We start from the raw sequence: 17,180 nt of genomic DNA on the forward strand, positions 1-17,180 counted from the left end.
GCCTTAGTCCAAACTGATATCGATTTTATAAAAACACGATATGTACGCTGTAAAAACAATTCTTTGATAATTTATTGGAAAATCACTGAGAACTAAAATTCTAGAAAAGAAGAAAGTAAATGTTTACGATGGCTATCTTATAGAAAAAGTAGGTAATTAAAGTAGGTAAAAGCAAGTTCAACAAAGAAGTTTTTTTCATGCATACGCCTTTCATTTCTACACCTTTCATTCGTAAACCTAAAACCTGATTTTCAAGAACCCATATAAACCTCCTAAAGCGTATGGTTCTGCTTTGGCAGAGTATCAACTACAAATATATTAATAAAAAAATAAAAGGTTTCTTTCATGCATATATCTTTCATTTACAAACCTGAATTTTAAGAAATCGTATAATCCTCCTAAAGCTTATGGTTCTGCTTTGGGCAAAATATCAACAACAAACATATCAATAATAAAATAAAGGGTTTCGTTCATGCATATGCCTTTCATTTGTACATCTAAAACCTGAGTTTTAAGAAGTCATATAAGCCTTCTGAAGCTTATGATTATACTTTGGTAGAGAATCAACAACAAACACATCAATAATAAAGTATAAGGTTTCTTTCATGCATACGCCTTTCATTTGTATACCTAAAACCTGAGTTTTAAGAACTCATATAAGCCTCCTGAAGCTTATGGTTCTGCTTTGGTAGAGTATCAACAACAAACACATCAATAATAAAGTAAAAGGTTTCTTTCATGCTTACGCCTTTCATTTGTATACCTAAAACCTGAGTTTTAAGAACTCATATAAACCTCCAAAGCTTATGGTTCTGCTTTGGTAGAATATCAATAACAAATATATCAATAACACAATAGAAGGCTTTTCTCATGCTTCAGTTGTACACCTGAAGCCTGAGTTTTAAGAAGTAACAACGTTTAGTTTTAAGTAAGGAGTAACAACAATAAACATAGCAATAATAAAATAAAAGATTCCTTTCAAATATACTCCTTATGTTTGTACACTAGAAACCTGAGTTTTAAGAACTCATTTAAGCCTCCTAAACCTTATGGTTCTGCTTTGGTGGAATATCAACAGCAAACACATCAATAATACAATAGAAGGTTTTTTTTTCCATGCATCCACCTTTTATTTGTATACCTAAAACCTGAATTTCAAGAACTCATATAAGCCTCTTAAAGCTTATGGTACTGCTTTGGCAGAGTACCAACAACAAACATATCAATATTTTGCGAGCTAGGAGGAGGTTGAGCGTAGTTAAAAGGTCTGGAAAGTATGTGTTTGAGGATGGCAACCCACGACTAACAAACTAACACAACTACTACTACCACACTACTCCATTTAGTACCAAGGGGAAATTAGAACTAAATCAAGAGACGCTATGTGCATGCACATTGTCAAAATAGCGTATCTCAAGAATTAGTTTGGGTAATAGGTTGGGACTTTCAGAGAATACTTAAAGGCAGAGATCATCTCACCAAAAGACAATATGTGCACACTACTGCTAATATTACAGCTACTGCTACATTTACCAGTACTACTTCTATTGCAACTACTTGTAGGGCTAGGAGCATTGAGAAGACAATTTCAAGAAGTATATGAACAGACAGGTTATCGAAAGGACATATCAGCTTTCTCATAACACTGGCTAATTAGAAGCGATGCCTTTTGGGATTCAAGCAGAGAGATAGAGGGAAAACTACTGGAGCTACTATCCCCTCAAGACGTTATTACGCGCACCTGAGTTTTGACGCAATACTATAGCGCACAAGTATAGTTTACCAGCGTAATATGGTTTGCTTGCACCATAATACTTTCTTTGATTCTTTAAAAAATCCATGAGACCCTGCCAAATCCGGATTTCTTAGGATGTTCTTTAAAAAACCTTCAGGTAAGAGCATGGTACTTAAATCACCCAATATTTTCACGCTATTCTGCCATTTTGTGTCAGCAAACAAGGGATTATTACCGCCAGAGAAACTATTGATTTTCCTATGAACTGTTGGTGTAATGCTATTTCCAGAAAACAGAAGCGTAATACACTATTATTCTTCCGAGGGTATAAAAACTGGTATTGAACGTACTTCCCCATCAGCTTTACATAATATTTGAACGCAAAACAACTGAACTTATAAAAAATGGACATGTCTCAAAGATCAACAGGTAAGCATCTTTCTATATCCTCTACCCATAAAAAAAGATGTGCATACCTAATCGGGTATGCATTAAAATCAAATAATTGTTGGCATCAAGCCATGACTAATTGTAGAAAAAGCCAAGACGATAGTCTGATTGAGTGAGAGGCAAATATGGCATTAGCCCCCCTTATTAGGATTGTACAAAAATGATGTTAGTTCATTTGTTAATAGATAAGTCTATCTATTATTCGTCCATGTGACATTCCTAGGGCAAAAGAACTAAAGTAGGCAAAGTTTAACCTACTATAGTTTTCTGTATTAGGTAAACATCTAAAAAAAAAAACTCCCCTGCTAATGCACATTCCCGCAGTGATAAATTAATCTAACTTTCTCGCAAAATACACACTATTACCTCGTCTGCAATTTCGGTGCACTTTTCTGCTAATCGAAGCATATTCTATCAGGTTGGTGAACAAGGTATAAACAGGTATGCTGGATTAAACCGTTAATCATATCTTCTATCACGTAAAGGCTCAGTTTCTGCTGGACAGCTGCTCTTCAGATAATTCCGTTAAGGAGTTAGTAACAGCTAGCAAGTTTGAAAACTATGATATAACAAGTGAATCACAAATTGGGATGTTACGGTTAAACATATTCCTTGATTTTAGCGCAAAATGATCCGAAAAATATAGCTTATCTATGCAGTAAATGAAAGGGGTGGATAATATTATTTCCTTATACTAAAAAATAGCAAACAAGCGACGTTTTTATGACAATACTAGAAATGAAGCACTAAAATTCTCGGACGGCTGAATAACGTCAAATTCTTAAAAACTTTTACTTTTCTTTGAAAAACTTTCTTTTATTCTCGTGAAAACTACTTATGTGCTTAAATACTTGCATATAAAGTTCACGATTTAAGTTCGAGAGGAAATGGTTTCTGACAATGATAAAGAAGGGGAAAATTATGTAGGCAGCAAGGCAAAGGGGCGTTATTTTTTTTTATTACGTTTAAACGCACTTGAATTAAACATTTATAGCTCAGATGTCTTCTTGTACTATATTATGGAACGAATAAAAACACAAGGAAATATTTATGATCGATGACATTCGATAATTCAAATTTTTCTGTTAAATACCCTCTTTACTAAAGTTAAGAAAGTTTAAATTCCACCTAGAGGAAAGGGGTTTACACATCATCTGCCATCCATAGTCCCGTATCATTACGACAACTTTTTTTTATAGGAGGGCACCGTCGAGATAGGTAGAAGAGCACTGACGTCAGTAATAAGATTAACCATACATGTCCATTCTATATAAAATAATTTCCATAAGATTTATTTTTTACTAAATGAAAAACTAATATTTTATGTCTTTTTAAGGAAAATTCTGAGCTTCCTCCCCAAAAGAAGCCAAGGATTATACTGCCCCTAAGACCTTCGGTCATTGTGTAAGTTCGCCCATCAAGACCAACGGTCACCATACACGGCCATGATGCAGGCCCTTTAAGACCTTCGGTCAATGTGTATGTCGCCACACCGGGGCCTGTGCTCCCCATGCAAGGCCATGATGCTACCCTTTCGGCCCACAAGCCCATTGACAGTCAAGATGCAGGGCCTTCGAAAGCTATACCAGCTGCAAAATGTAAAGATGGAGCTGCCGATCTTAACGTAAGTTTAAATAAAGCTTTGAAGGATAATAAAGGCTAATAAGGCTTTGAAGGACTTTTCGCTATGGTTTAAAGCTAAAAACTATATTTTTCTGGGAACTATAACGAATATCGATGATATTAAATCTATCTCTAGAAAGTCCATTTTACATGTCCATACATGTCCATTCTATAAAAAATAATTTCCATAAGATTTACTTTTTACTAAATAAAAAACTAATGTTTTGTGTCTTTTTAAGGAAAATTCTGAGCTTCCTCTCCAAAAGAAGCCAAAGATTATACAAAGCAGATTGAATGCTGCCCCTAAGACCTTCGGTCTTTGTGTAAGTTCACCCATCAAGACCAACGGTCACCATACACGCCATGATGCAGGCCCTTCAAGACCTTCGGTCAATGTGTAAGTCGCCACACCGGGGCCTGTGCTCCCCATGCAAGGCCATTGACAGTCAAGATGCAGGGCCTTTGAAAGCTATACCAGCTGCAAAATGTAAAGATGGAGCTGCAGATCTTAACGTAAGTTTAAATATATTGATATTCTTTCATAAAGCTTATTTATCGTAGGTAAAAAAAATACCACTTTTTCTAAATAAAAAATGAGTTAAGACTAACAAATTGAGAAATAACTAAGATTTAGGGGGTCTTGTTCGCTGCCTGTGAGAGGAGGGCTTAATGTTATCGCCCTATCCTAAAAATCATCCGTTCTTTTCAGGCTAATAAAGGCTTTGAAGGGCTTTTCGCTATCATTTAAAGTTAAAAACTATATTTTTCTGGGAATTATAACGAATATCGATGATATTACATCCATCTCTATAAAGTAACACATTCCTTTCAGTTTACTATTGGGGGGGGGGGGTTTCTTGTCAATAGTTTTGAGGGAAAAAATCAAGGAAATAGCTAAAAATAAGACATTCCATTGGGTCAATAAAGGAGGGAATAACTATGATCTTCCTGCTTCTAGAAATAATGAATTCTCGTGTTGAAAACCTAACGTTCTACTGTTCCCTCTAAGTGGGGGGCTTGAGGGCATTACCCAATAGTTTTTTTAATAACCATGAAAATACAATATTATTTTTAGGTTAATAAAAGACCCTGACCCGTTCGTTTTTGAAGGATCTGAGGATCCACTGGCCCTTAGATTAATATTCTCTTTTAGCATAATATATATTTTTAACGGCTTAAAATCATTGATGCCTCAAGAGAATAAATATAATTATTCTTCTTTCAGGCTGCACCAGAAATGCCTGCATGGATTAAGGATCTGCTAACGACCTTCTCTGGTGAATATCCCCCGATAATGGACAGAACATTCCCCTCTGTAAGTTTTTAAGACTCTTTAGAACATTATAACACCTAAAACATAAAGAAGGGGGCAACTTACCCACATTTCTGTGGTAATTTCTGGTCTTAAATTCATAACTGGTTTGCTGGGGGTTATGGACCCAAAGGGTTACTTTAGGGGTCATTTATGATTTTTAAGCCTATAGTTGATAGTGCGGTCTCAATACATCCAAAGAGTCACTTTGGGACTAGGAACGATATAATTTCTGGTCATTACACCTATAGGTGTCCTTCTAGCTCTGATCGCTCACATAGGCAAGCGTCCCACTCATTTTCAGACTAATATTCTCATTAAGCCTAATGTAATTCATTCACAGTATGAAATCAAAAGTGTTTCAATTAGCTAATCAGCTCTTATTATTTTTTTAGGTTCACAAGCCAACATCTCAAGGGGGCTTCAATCTCTATGAAGACATCGAGTCGTCAATAGACTTGGAACAAGCCCCAGAGAATAGTGAACGTGAAGGGGGTTTAAGTGTGGTGGTGAACCCGGTTAATGTAGAATCCCCTATGTTTGATTTAGATACGTTTTCGCGGAATCTCGGCCCATATAAGGACTATGAATGGGTTGACCAGCTACCAGCAAGCGAGGTCGAAAAAGCATCCGCTCCGCAAAGTGAAAGCGATAAGGGGGGAACGGGAAAAAGTGGCACTGAATCAACTCCTGTTTTAAACGATTTTTATCTAGGAAACTCCTTAGTTTGACATAAATATTCATAATTTAAGAGGCAAATATTCCACTTTGTGTAATAGTTATGTCTTTAGAGTTTGCAGACCCCTTCAACACTCTTACCAGTGGTAGTATTCATAAGGACTCAGTAGACTTGTCAAAAAACATGTTTAGACAAGATTTTCCGACTTATTTTTTGTTGCCTTGTAAAATGGCCGTCTATGTAGTAGTTAAAAGCAAAATCACAATAAACGTGTTTTGTTTCAATTTATGTATCAATACATTGAGTAAATGAATCTGGGCTGCGATGTAAAAGTTTCATACAATAGTTCATAGATGGAAAATCATTTCTCCTTATGTCGTTAAGGATTCTTTGAGAAAAGTTTTTCCCTTGAATGAAACATTTTTTTTCCAATTCAATAGATTCCGCACAATTTTTTGTTTCTCAAATCCAGTCATTTTTATTCCTGACACTCTTGCTACCGATTATAGACTAATACGGATTCTTACAAGCTAGTAACAAACTTACTCCTTTTTTATAGATTGATTCAGATCGTTTGTGTTCAATGTATTTCACTAATGCATGTAACCCGTCTTGTAATCTTTGTATATGCATTATATTCACTTTTGCTGCAAAGTATAACTTTTCCTTTAACTTGAATTTGCTTAATAATATTACATATAGTGCAAAAATCTCGAAAATTCTAGGATTAGCCGGCGATCTCTTGTTATTTCTACTGCTACGTTAGCCACTCTAGGTTGCATTTCGCCAGATCGTTTACTGACAAAGGTGTCAATAAACGCATTCATATATGCTTTTTGATCGAACTGGAGGGTTGTATGAATCTGTGATCTTGAAACCGTTGGCCAGCATCCACCGAAAAAGAACGTGATGTACAACAATATTCTGTTTCGTATGCAGGTCGGAAATAGGCTTATGTTTTGAAGGTGTACAGTGCATACGCCCATTCTAAACCAAAGATAAATTATAGGGACTCAACGAATCCCTAGGCACCAGTTTGTTTATGCACGGCAAAACAAAATCCTTTACCGAGTAAAGATATTCCATTGGTGTTTCACTGTCAACTTCGAAAAACCATTATTGTGGTTCATCCTCCTCAACAGTGGTAATGTCAGGGATATTTGTAGCGCAGTCCGGTCATTCTTTATTCCCACAAGGCAAAGAAAAGTGACACATTGCCGACTGATAAAGGGGAATTCATATCCAAAAAAACGGCATTCGATTTTTCGCTGGTGCCTTGTTCAGTCGGGTTGGTTCCCAGGATACATCCCCGTTAAAAACATGTCCTCTCCTTATTAATGTCTCTAGGGATAAATGCCGATCCACATCAGTGATCAGACCTATTTCTTCTTTACTGATTTTAAGGATTAAATCCATCACAAGCATGAGAAGTTGAAAAATAATAGCAGAAACCCGACCCAAAATGCTCATAAATTTATTCATGTTTTGCAGACAATAACCAACAGCGAAAATAAATCACTTGCCAGGTACATTTTACAGTAATCCTCCCCATTTTATACCCTCCATTGGCCGAAAATTTTTAGAAAATTCTTCGGCAATTTTTCCTCACGTAGGCTCGAGGTGGAGCTGTAATACTCATAAGGGTATACACCTTATTAAATCATATATTTCATTATCTGGAAAGGGCTGTTTAAAGAGGGGAAACTATTCAAATCGTCACTTTTCTGTAATTGAACGAGTTGACTTAGAAATTTGGAGAAAAATTTTCATTTATGGAAATTAGTTTTATGAAAAGGACATATATGGGTAAAATAAATCTTATTTTTTCTTAGCTTTCATAAATAAACCTATTTTCCCCCAATCATCTTAACGGGAGCCCACAAATAGGGAAAAATGTCATAATGATACGGAACAGGGGGGGGGGTGAGACATTAGCATATGATGCAGAACTCCTTTGCTCTAAGAAGAATTCAGATATTAATAGGATTTAAAAAGACTTTCTTAAGGGGGTAAGCCAAAAGTGGGGTATATAACAGAAAAATTTGAATTAGCGAATATCACATACCGAAAATATTTTCTTTTGCGTTTTTATTCTTTCGATACTACAGTAAATGAAAAAACATTCTTCACAAGTATTTCATTCTTGAGGTTCTAGTAGATCACTCATAGCTGCTTACGTCATCAAACATATCATCAAAAATCTTGTCATAAAAAACATTTTTTTTCCAAATTACTTAAGCTTAATTTCAATATGTCCCCAATTAATTTAACTTGCATTCCAATCCTTCTATATCGATGCTAGACACCACTTTTCAAAAAAAATTGAAAATTTTTTTCAAAGAAAAGTAATGAATTCAACTAGCCAAATATAGAATCAAATAATCTAGCGTGAGTTGTCAAATCTGAGTTGTCAAATCATGAGAATCGTCAAATCTAGCGTGAGGAAAAATAGAATATTTTGACAGAAGAAAAGACGCATGTTTGCTATTTTTAATTACTATAAGGAAATAATGTTAGACACGCCCTCGTTCAATGCCAAAATAAGTTACATTTACGTAACCGTTTTGCACTAGAATTCAAATTGTTTAGCTGATATTTTCCAAACGAGAGCAGCTGGTATAACAGCTAGTCTTTTCGCCCAATTACTAAACGGTATTTATGTTTTATACCTATCCTACGATAATTATGGTCTAAGCGGGAAATACAACCCACGCACGAGGGATAATAATTAACTTGGCTTAAAAAAATCTGCCAGCTTATACAATTTTAGCCCGCTGATGGAATATGCTTGAAAACGATTTAAAGGGGGATATAAATTTAATGATAAGGTTATTATACCTCCGATAAAACTTCTTTACGAGGGGCGGGGATAATGGGTTTTCTTCTTTATCTAATAAAGGGACTTTTAATTTATTTAGTATATCCAAATATCAAATAATACATAAGCAGCTCAAATCTCAGTATGCCCATCTTATATTTTTGGTGGGGGAGGGGTATAAAGATAGATACTCGCCAGCATATAAGCAGAAATTCAATTTTTCTTTAGATTTCTATAGGTATCTATGTTTTAGATCCTTGTTGTACCTTCAGAATCCACAACAAGACTGATGAGAATGCTCGGTCAATACATGTTTTATACCCCCCGGAGACAATCGAAAATTACCCAGTCCCATTAGAAGAATAGCGAATCCCGTGACGGTTCTGTTTCCAAGAAACAACAGTAAACCCTATGTTTACCAACAAGCCCTTATTCCTAGGAAATTCAATAGACGTCTAGTCTCTCTAACGGTTCTGCCCAAAGAAAATTACGGCAAAAATCCCTTGTTTGTTGACAAGAAATGGCTGTGTATGTGTAAAGCACAAAAATACACGGTGATGATCAATTTTGACCATATCCTTACTTGAGGGGGGCCCTGAAGGTTTTTCCTGACCTTCATTAGGTCTTTTTAAGAAAAACACTCTATTACAGAACAACCAAAGAAACCCTGAGGTAAAGGAGCCCTAGCCCTCGCGACTTTTTAAAACATTCTCTATTAAGTAACACCCAAACCCTATTACTTAACAACCAAAGAAATCCTGATTTGGCAGGGGCCTCTGAAGGTTTTTAAACACTCAAAGAAACTATTAAGTAATTAACATTTGCTTCGTTTAGAAAACATTCCCTGTGACGTAACAGACTCCTGCATCTCGAAAAAACACTCTCTATTCCGTAACATACAACTGCATCTTGAAGAAGCTTAAAAAAATCTCGGGGCTGGGATCCAAAGGGATAGGGCTGTTATTTAAATCATTATGCTCTCACTATTTAGATATACTATAACATTTTTAAGGACAGCCAAACACCTGCATCTCGAAGAAAACATTATCTATTACGTAGCATGCACTTGCATCTTGAAGAAGCTACAAAAAAGTGTCAGGGCTGGGATTCGAAGGGATAGGGCTGCCATTAAAGTCATTATGCCGTCACTACTCAGGTATACTAAAACATTTTTAAGGACAGTCCTTTTCTGAACTTTCAAAAGAAAATTCTACTCCACTCAATCGTACAAACAAAACTCACACTTCTTGATGATGTAAGTTTCACTAACACTGAATATCTCCGGCACAATACAGGAGAAGTTAAATGGCTTTCTAAGATTTCTAGTCAGTAGGTGTAGGAATTTTGTTTTATGTCATTTATTCGGATCGGTTATCCAGGACTTACAAGTTATGGCTAGACCATACAATTAATTCCCAATAGTTTGGATGCAGTGATTAGAAAAAGTTATAATGGACGAGATGGTGTGATATTTTAAGCATCAAATTTCCTTAAAATACCAAATTTTTTACGCTACCCGTACCCAAGACAAAGGCAAATTAATTAATTACCTTCACTGTGGTAATTGAGGAAATTAAGAGATATAGGTTGGTTCATAGAATAGCTGCAAAGCTATTCACTATTTGTAATAAGATATGAAGTGCCTATATCTTAAAGTAAAAACAAACAGCCAAGGCATTGTCCATTTTCACAGCTATTTGTTCAATGGTGACATTTATAGATATTCCCTAGTAGGACCTGCTTCTAAACCGTCTAATATGAAAATCAAGATGTCTAATCCCAAAGCTGATGTCTGGCTACAGTAGCATTAAAACGTACTGAAATCGAAGAATTTAATTCCATTTAAAAATTATTATAAATCATTACAAATGTCCGATTTAAATTAAGCAAGAAGAAGATACTAGCAAAACATCATTACTTAGCGTTGTTTTCGCTAGGAATGACATCAGTAAGGGGCGGGCATTTCCCCCTCTCCAAGATTCCCTTGCCTATGTTTTTAAAAACACCTTTTTTGGTGTCTTTATTTACAAACTTCTTTCTTTATATTTTCATTGAAAAAAATCAACAAAAATGCACCTCCTAGATTTTTATAGGCAAAATTTTACTCCTCCCCCCGCCGATTTCCGGGAATTTACACTATTGATACCTAGCTCGCGATTACACCAGTTTACCGCTAAAGAACCACACTAGATATCAAACAATAATTGCCTTTTGAGTTTCGATTTCCACTTAGCCGTCTTATTCTACGCAACCTAGGCGGCAAAGCACTAATAGAGCAGAACAATTTTTCCTGACATTTCCTTCACTCAGACACATTTTCAGTAAAGTTCAGGAGCTAAGGAAACCGTCTTAAAAGAAATACACAACCCTTAATAAAAACAAATGAAAATAAAACTCACGTTTCGCTATAGTCACCATGGTTAACTTCATAGAGGATCTGTTGACTCTCGGCTTCACTAACATGGTATTTGGGTAGTAAGCCCCCGGGACCCTGTAATAGTCTCCGAATCCGTTTCGCCTTTGGCTGACTCTGGCTATCACTGCAAGGTAAAATTTATTTTAAAAGTAACCTTCCATATTAAGTCTCAAACTAGATATTTCTTTCAGTATTAATCCAGACGTTCCTAGCCAAAAGTTCTAAGCACTTTGAGTTTTAATTTTGCTTTTGTTACTATTTTTTTAATTATATTTTTTAATATTTTACCCAAATTTTTATAAATCTTGGTCTTCCATTACAGATGGCTTCGCGAAAGTCTTTTCCAAAACATCTGAATTATTTCATTTTTCGTCAACTGGCTGGAAAAAAAATATCTTTATTGCTAATTTTTCACTTATTTTTTCATATAATCATGGCTTATCAAAGCAAAAAAGACGCAAGTAAACGAAATCAGTTAAACAAATTACAGAAAATAACTAAATGCCAATTTTAAATAATGCCTATCAAGACAGCATAATAGTGCTGCCTAATAAAGAGCGGTGTGGGCACAATGTATCTTTTTTTTTTGGGGGGGGGGGGGTGGCTTTACACAAGGGCACTTTGTATCGAAGGAGTTGTCGCAGAAAGTTCAAAAAAGGCTCATTCGATTGGAAATTGGATGGGCTAATGTCCTTTTAATAGTCAAAAGTGATTGAAGGGCAACTAACACCCCTCCCACGTCCACCATTTTTCCAAACATATTCAATCCAAATTTTTAGACAGCCATTTTGTTCAACGTGATTTAAAGGTCCAGTAATTAAGTCTTTGAGGATAACAACCCCCCCCCCAAACCTTCACGGCGAGGGTTGTAAGTTATGCCCTGGGGGCACAGAGGGTTTAAATAGAAAGGGTGGTCGTAAGAACCTCGGAGGGGGGCTCATTGGATTGGTAAGATTCAGAGTGGTCGGAGGAAGGATACCCCCCTCATATACCTCGTATTTTCCCGAAATGCAACAAATAAAAATTTTGAGATGACCATTTCTTGTCGTACAAACTTCGAAAAGGGCTCATTGGATTAGAAATTGAAGAGGATAGTGCCCCTTTCAATAGTCTTCAAAAGTGATGGAAGGGGAACTAACCCCCTCACACGCCCACCATTTCCCAAAAAACATCCAATCAAAATTTTGAGATAGCTATTTTGTTTAAAATAGTTAAAAGTTCCGGAAATCACCTCTTTGAGGATGTCAATCCCCCACCGCCTTCGGGGCAAGGGCTGAAAGATATGCGCTGAGGCAACATATCTTTTTTATAGAAAGAGTGGTTGTATAAATTTCGGAGGGGTACACTGGATTGGTAATAAGAAGTTCTAGTACCCTTTTTAAAATTCAAAGTGATCGGTTTTCTAATATCTCACAATTAAAAAAAAAGTTTGGAAGAAGAGAAAAATAAGTGTGCAAACCAAGATAAAAATATTGGAAACTACGGTGATGACAGTGGTCAAATTTAGCTCTGAAGCATGGGCGCTCCGAAAAGTGGATGAGGATTTACTAGATGTTTTCCAGAGAAATTGCCTACGGATTGTTCTGGGTACCCGGCTGACTGATCGTATTTCAAACAGTAGGCTGTACGAAAAGTGTGGTTCAATCCTGTTTTCTAAGGATATAATGAAAGAAAGGTTGAGATGGTTAGGGCACGTTTTGTGGATGAAGGATGACAGATTGCCGAAGATTGTCCTTTTCAGCCAACCGTCTAGGGCTAAACGGAAAACAGGTCGTCCTCGTCCGGTGTGGGAGAATGTCATAAAGAAAGATTTAAATGAAATGGGAACTTTTTGGGAAGGGAGACCTGGCAACTAAAAGCACAGGAAGAACGAAAACTAGACGTTCTACACCGGAAAAGCCTAAGAGAAATTTTCAACATTAGACGGTTGCAACAAATCAGCAACCACGAAATCATGGACATATGCAAACAAAACTTACGATGTCGAATAGGATCAATAGAAGATATTTGAAGTGGTTAGCCATGTAATACGAGACCCAGAGGAACCCGAACACCCTAGGTCCTTACCACAGTGCTTCTGTTCTCCTGGAAGATAAACAAGCCACAAGGCCTGATTAAGCCATGGCAGGACGTCGGAAAAAAAATGTCAAACCACTAGGCGAGTTCCGAAAACACGGTTACATGTGAAGTAAGTCTCGGCTTCAACTGATTCGTCCGCAGATAGAGAACAGATCATTTTTGCAGAATCTGACCCAACAGCTTCGTGGTGCCGGGTTGGACTGGAAAGCATGTGCCTCGTCTTAAGTAAGAAAGTAAACATATGTTGTTAGTAAACTTACAAATAAATCTGAAGTCCATTCTACAAAGATTTTGTGTCATAAAACACATAAATTAGAGGGTAATTCGCGCCTTTGCATATTCTCTACAATTTAGTCTAACATTCTGTAATTTCAAGCTTAGTTTCTGTTTTCTTTTAAAGGTGGTGCAAATCACAGCACATTTTATGAAAAAAAATTAAATAAATGAAAAAACACGCATTAGTGATCTGGAATAATTGAGTAGTACGAAGCACTAGGTGTCCTCCTGTGTGAGCATGCTGCTTTTTTCTTATTATAATACCTAGAATTATATTAAAGTTGGTTTTGATATTGAGAATTTCCACTGCATTGTGAATTAGTAGCTAGTTCTGTCGAAAATTTCTGTCGAAAAGGTTTGGAATCTTCCAAACTCTTCTTGGAAGCCTGCTCTAGCTTTAACCCCTCCCCCCTCAACAAAAATTTTGGCTACAGCCTTGGTCCTAATGGTAATCTTGATCATAGCTCCAGCAGTAGTTTCAACCTAATACAAAGTAAACCAAGACCAATTGTAAACGAAATCTCACAAGCAAATTTTCAAAAAAAAAACTCTCTGGATGGAAATATTTTACAATGAATGCTGATTTAGAAAATACTATTATGGTTCAAACATAACAGAATTATAATTCTTAATTATTGAAGCAAATTCTTTAGAATTTCAAAAAAAAAAAACAATTAAAACAATTAAACAACACTAACATTAAATAAATAAAATTAATAAAACAAAAGAATTACACCATGGTGAGGCGACAAACGTCGGTACGCTGTTTTCAAAAGCTTTTCGTGTAAACCAGTCAGCTTGCAGTTATATTCGGAAGGGAAAACTTATTTATTATTTTTCGATTCCTATACCAAAGAGAAAGATAGAGAAGATATTTACACCAAAGGAAATAGGCCATCCGAATATCACTAAAATCCTTATTCCTAGGAATAGGATAAAGCCCAGAAAGGTAAAGAACAGAATGGTCTAAAAAAGTAGAATAAAGCTATCCAAGGGCAGTACGATTATGTTTGCCTTGATTGACTACAATTTTAGAATAACCAATCTGGATCTTTATTCTAGCATCCCGGACGGCACGCTCGCGAAAACTGTTTGAATTTTTGGTAATTGTAATACCCAACCACCGCACCGAATCTACATGAGGGGTGGAAAAATCTTTAGGGCTTAGAGGTTTAGGAGGGGATAGAAAATTGAAAGAAAGATACTCACATTTACCAACGTTAAGCGAAAGACCAATTTTAGGAAAAGAATAAGAAAGTTTATGAACCATCTGTGATAGTCTGAGTTTAGACGGGCTACTTAGAAGAAGGTCATCAGCATAAGCAAGGAATGACATATCAGTTAACCCAACGAAACACATGGAAGAAATATTCTCAAGAATACTAGAAATACAAAATTTAAAAATACTTGGAGATAATACTCCGCCCTGCCGTACACCCCGACGAACAGGGACAATAAAATAAGAAAGGGCACCATTAGTTTTAATTCAAAGATAGAATTTACTATACCAAAACTTCAGAAGAAAAATCAACGAAAGGGTAATGCCGTGACTATAAAGAGAATAAATAGCCTGACAGTTTACAATACAATCAAAAGCTTTAGGAAGATCAAGGACTCAAATGTAAAGACCATACGCTTTAGCAGAAGCATATTTAAGAAGGCAACCCACGGTACGGTGAGCGTGCTGGCAACCGATGCCAGACCAAAAACCGAGCTGGTTCTCCCCAAAATTAGCATTCAAATTGGCGAAAGGAAATAGGATATATTCAAGTATTTTACTAAGATTACAAATAACCGTGATTGGCCTGTAAGAAGAACACTCCATGACGGAAACAAAAAGCTGAGCTTTTTTTTTTTATAATGCATGCTAAGCCCCCGAAAGACCTTCCAGAAGTAGAAATAGCATTTGTTGTGAAAGCAACGTGATTAGCACAGCGGCGCAGGAAATTAACACTCGTTCCTGTCAAAAAATATTCCTGAAAGCATACAATGTCGAACTTACTATACGGTTCATCAATGGTAAGATCCTTGTTTTTTGTCTCATAATTATTAAAAGTCACTGATACTGATACAGACATTTATTAGTTTTTTGGCAAATTACGACTTGCTATTGCTTTCAGTTTAGGACATGTGAAGGTAAACGAAACATGATTGCCTCCACAGTTTGCTAACTTAGGTGACAAATTGAAAGGCGAGTCTCTACCTGAGAAATGGGGACCAGCCAGCCAGCACATCGCGCACATTTTGGTTTTACACAGGAACAAGACGACTGGAGATATTCAGGGGACCGGCAAATTTACAACAGCGGGGAATCGCCTTGAACTCGTAAACGCGTAGGTTTTCACATCCTACTTTAAAACCGTATCGTACTGATTCGGCTCTTGACATTGCATCAGAGAACTTAAGTTTTACCGCGGTGGATCTCCCAAGCAGAGAGGCGTCAAAAACACCAGGGCAGGATATCAGGTGAGATAATTCGAAGTTGCTTGGAATTCCCTTCAAGAGGTCATAAAACTTCTTAGTTTGAACTTTCGCAAAAGAGCCAGTTATCGCTCCAGTTATTGAAAAACAGAAATTTTCAGTAACTAACTTATCTATATTAATAATGAGTTTGTCAATTACAGGACGTATACAAGTGATTGATTCACGGACCATTGATTTGATCACAACTGTTCGTTTTATTGGGTCTGAGAGAGTAGGGGGGAGGTTCGACACAACAATAGTAGCAAGCGAGTCGGGAATTGCAGACTTTGGCAGTTGCGGGTAATTCAATTCATAGGCATCCAGCTTAGTCGCAACAACCTTGAGTAGTTTTTTCCGCACGATTAATCTTTGTAGAAAGCCTAGAGTAAGCCATAGCGGGTAGAATGGGAACCTCAGTAGAAGATTTGTTAACATAAATCGGAGTCGATACCTCCTCAGAGTCCAATTTTTTAAGAAGGTCAAGAATATCTTTTACATTATTTATAGAAGCTTTCGCATCAATGAGCCGTGGGCAAATATCATTAGGCGCAACCTTCGCCCAAAATTCATGTTTTGCATTAGCAACAACACCGCATTCAAAAAAAAAGTCTATTGCGTGTTGAATAATAATATCGTCTCGAATTCCTTCTTCCCACTTATTTTGCAGAAAATTCATTACAGGAGAGTGCACATGTTCGCAATCATCCATAGCTTGTTTTTAGTAAAGTGTAAATGATTCAATAGCCATATTTAGGTGTAAATGGTATATTTACTACTGGATGCAGTGTTGCCAACCTGCACACTATGATTAGGCTTAAAATTAACACTTACTTGAAACCAGTTGGAACTCTAATGACATTAGAGTCCAGATTCGGTCAGTCCAACAAGAAAATCACATATTATCCAAATAGCAAGTTGACAGCTTGAATCTAGGCCAGGTCAATTTAATCCGAAACAAAATATTGCGAAATAACAGTCTTCGAATTCTAGCAAGCTTCACAGGATTAAATCCAAAACAAAATATTGCGAAATGACATTCCTGAATTAAATTAAGTTGACAGTGCTGAATTAATGAATGTCATGACAGGTCAAGTTCAAAACAGATGCAATAATTCAGGATGAAAGTAAGCTTCATAGTTCAAATAATCAAAAATAGATGTTATCACTTTGAAGACTGAAGTGAGCCAACACTTTTGATATATCAATTGCTACCAAGATTTCGTTTTTTAGAGTTTCGGATAATATTGGGCCGAGACACTCTTTACTTACAGTTCGTTTCCACGAGTTGTTTGATACAAAGCTAAACCAAATTTTGAATAAACGAAACTG

General features: G+C 36.4%; 1 protein-coding gene across 1 annotated transcript in view; it reads right to left on the reverse strand.

Annotated features, from left to right (window-relative positions):
- The window catches only part of LOC136038050 (intermembrane lipid transfer protein VPS13D-like), a 214,910-nt gene that overhangs the window by 18,169 nt on the left and 179,561 nt on the right, over positions 1–17,180 (reverse strand). The window contains exon 36 of the mRNA XM_065721001.1: positions 11,017–11,157. Coding sequence (XP_065577073.1) covers positions 11,017–11,157 — 141 coding nt within the window. The remainder of the gene's footprint in view (positions 1–11,016; positions 11,158–17,180) is intronic.

This window comes from Artemia franciscana, chromosome 17 (genome assembly GCF_032884065.1).
Source record: "Artemia franciscana chromosome 17, ASM3288406v1, whole genome shotgun sequence".
Classification (NCBI taxonomy): domain Eukaryota; kingdom Metazoa; phylum Arthropoda; class Branchiopoda; order Anostraca; family Artemiidae; genus Artemia; species Artemia franciscana.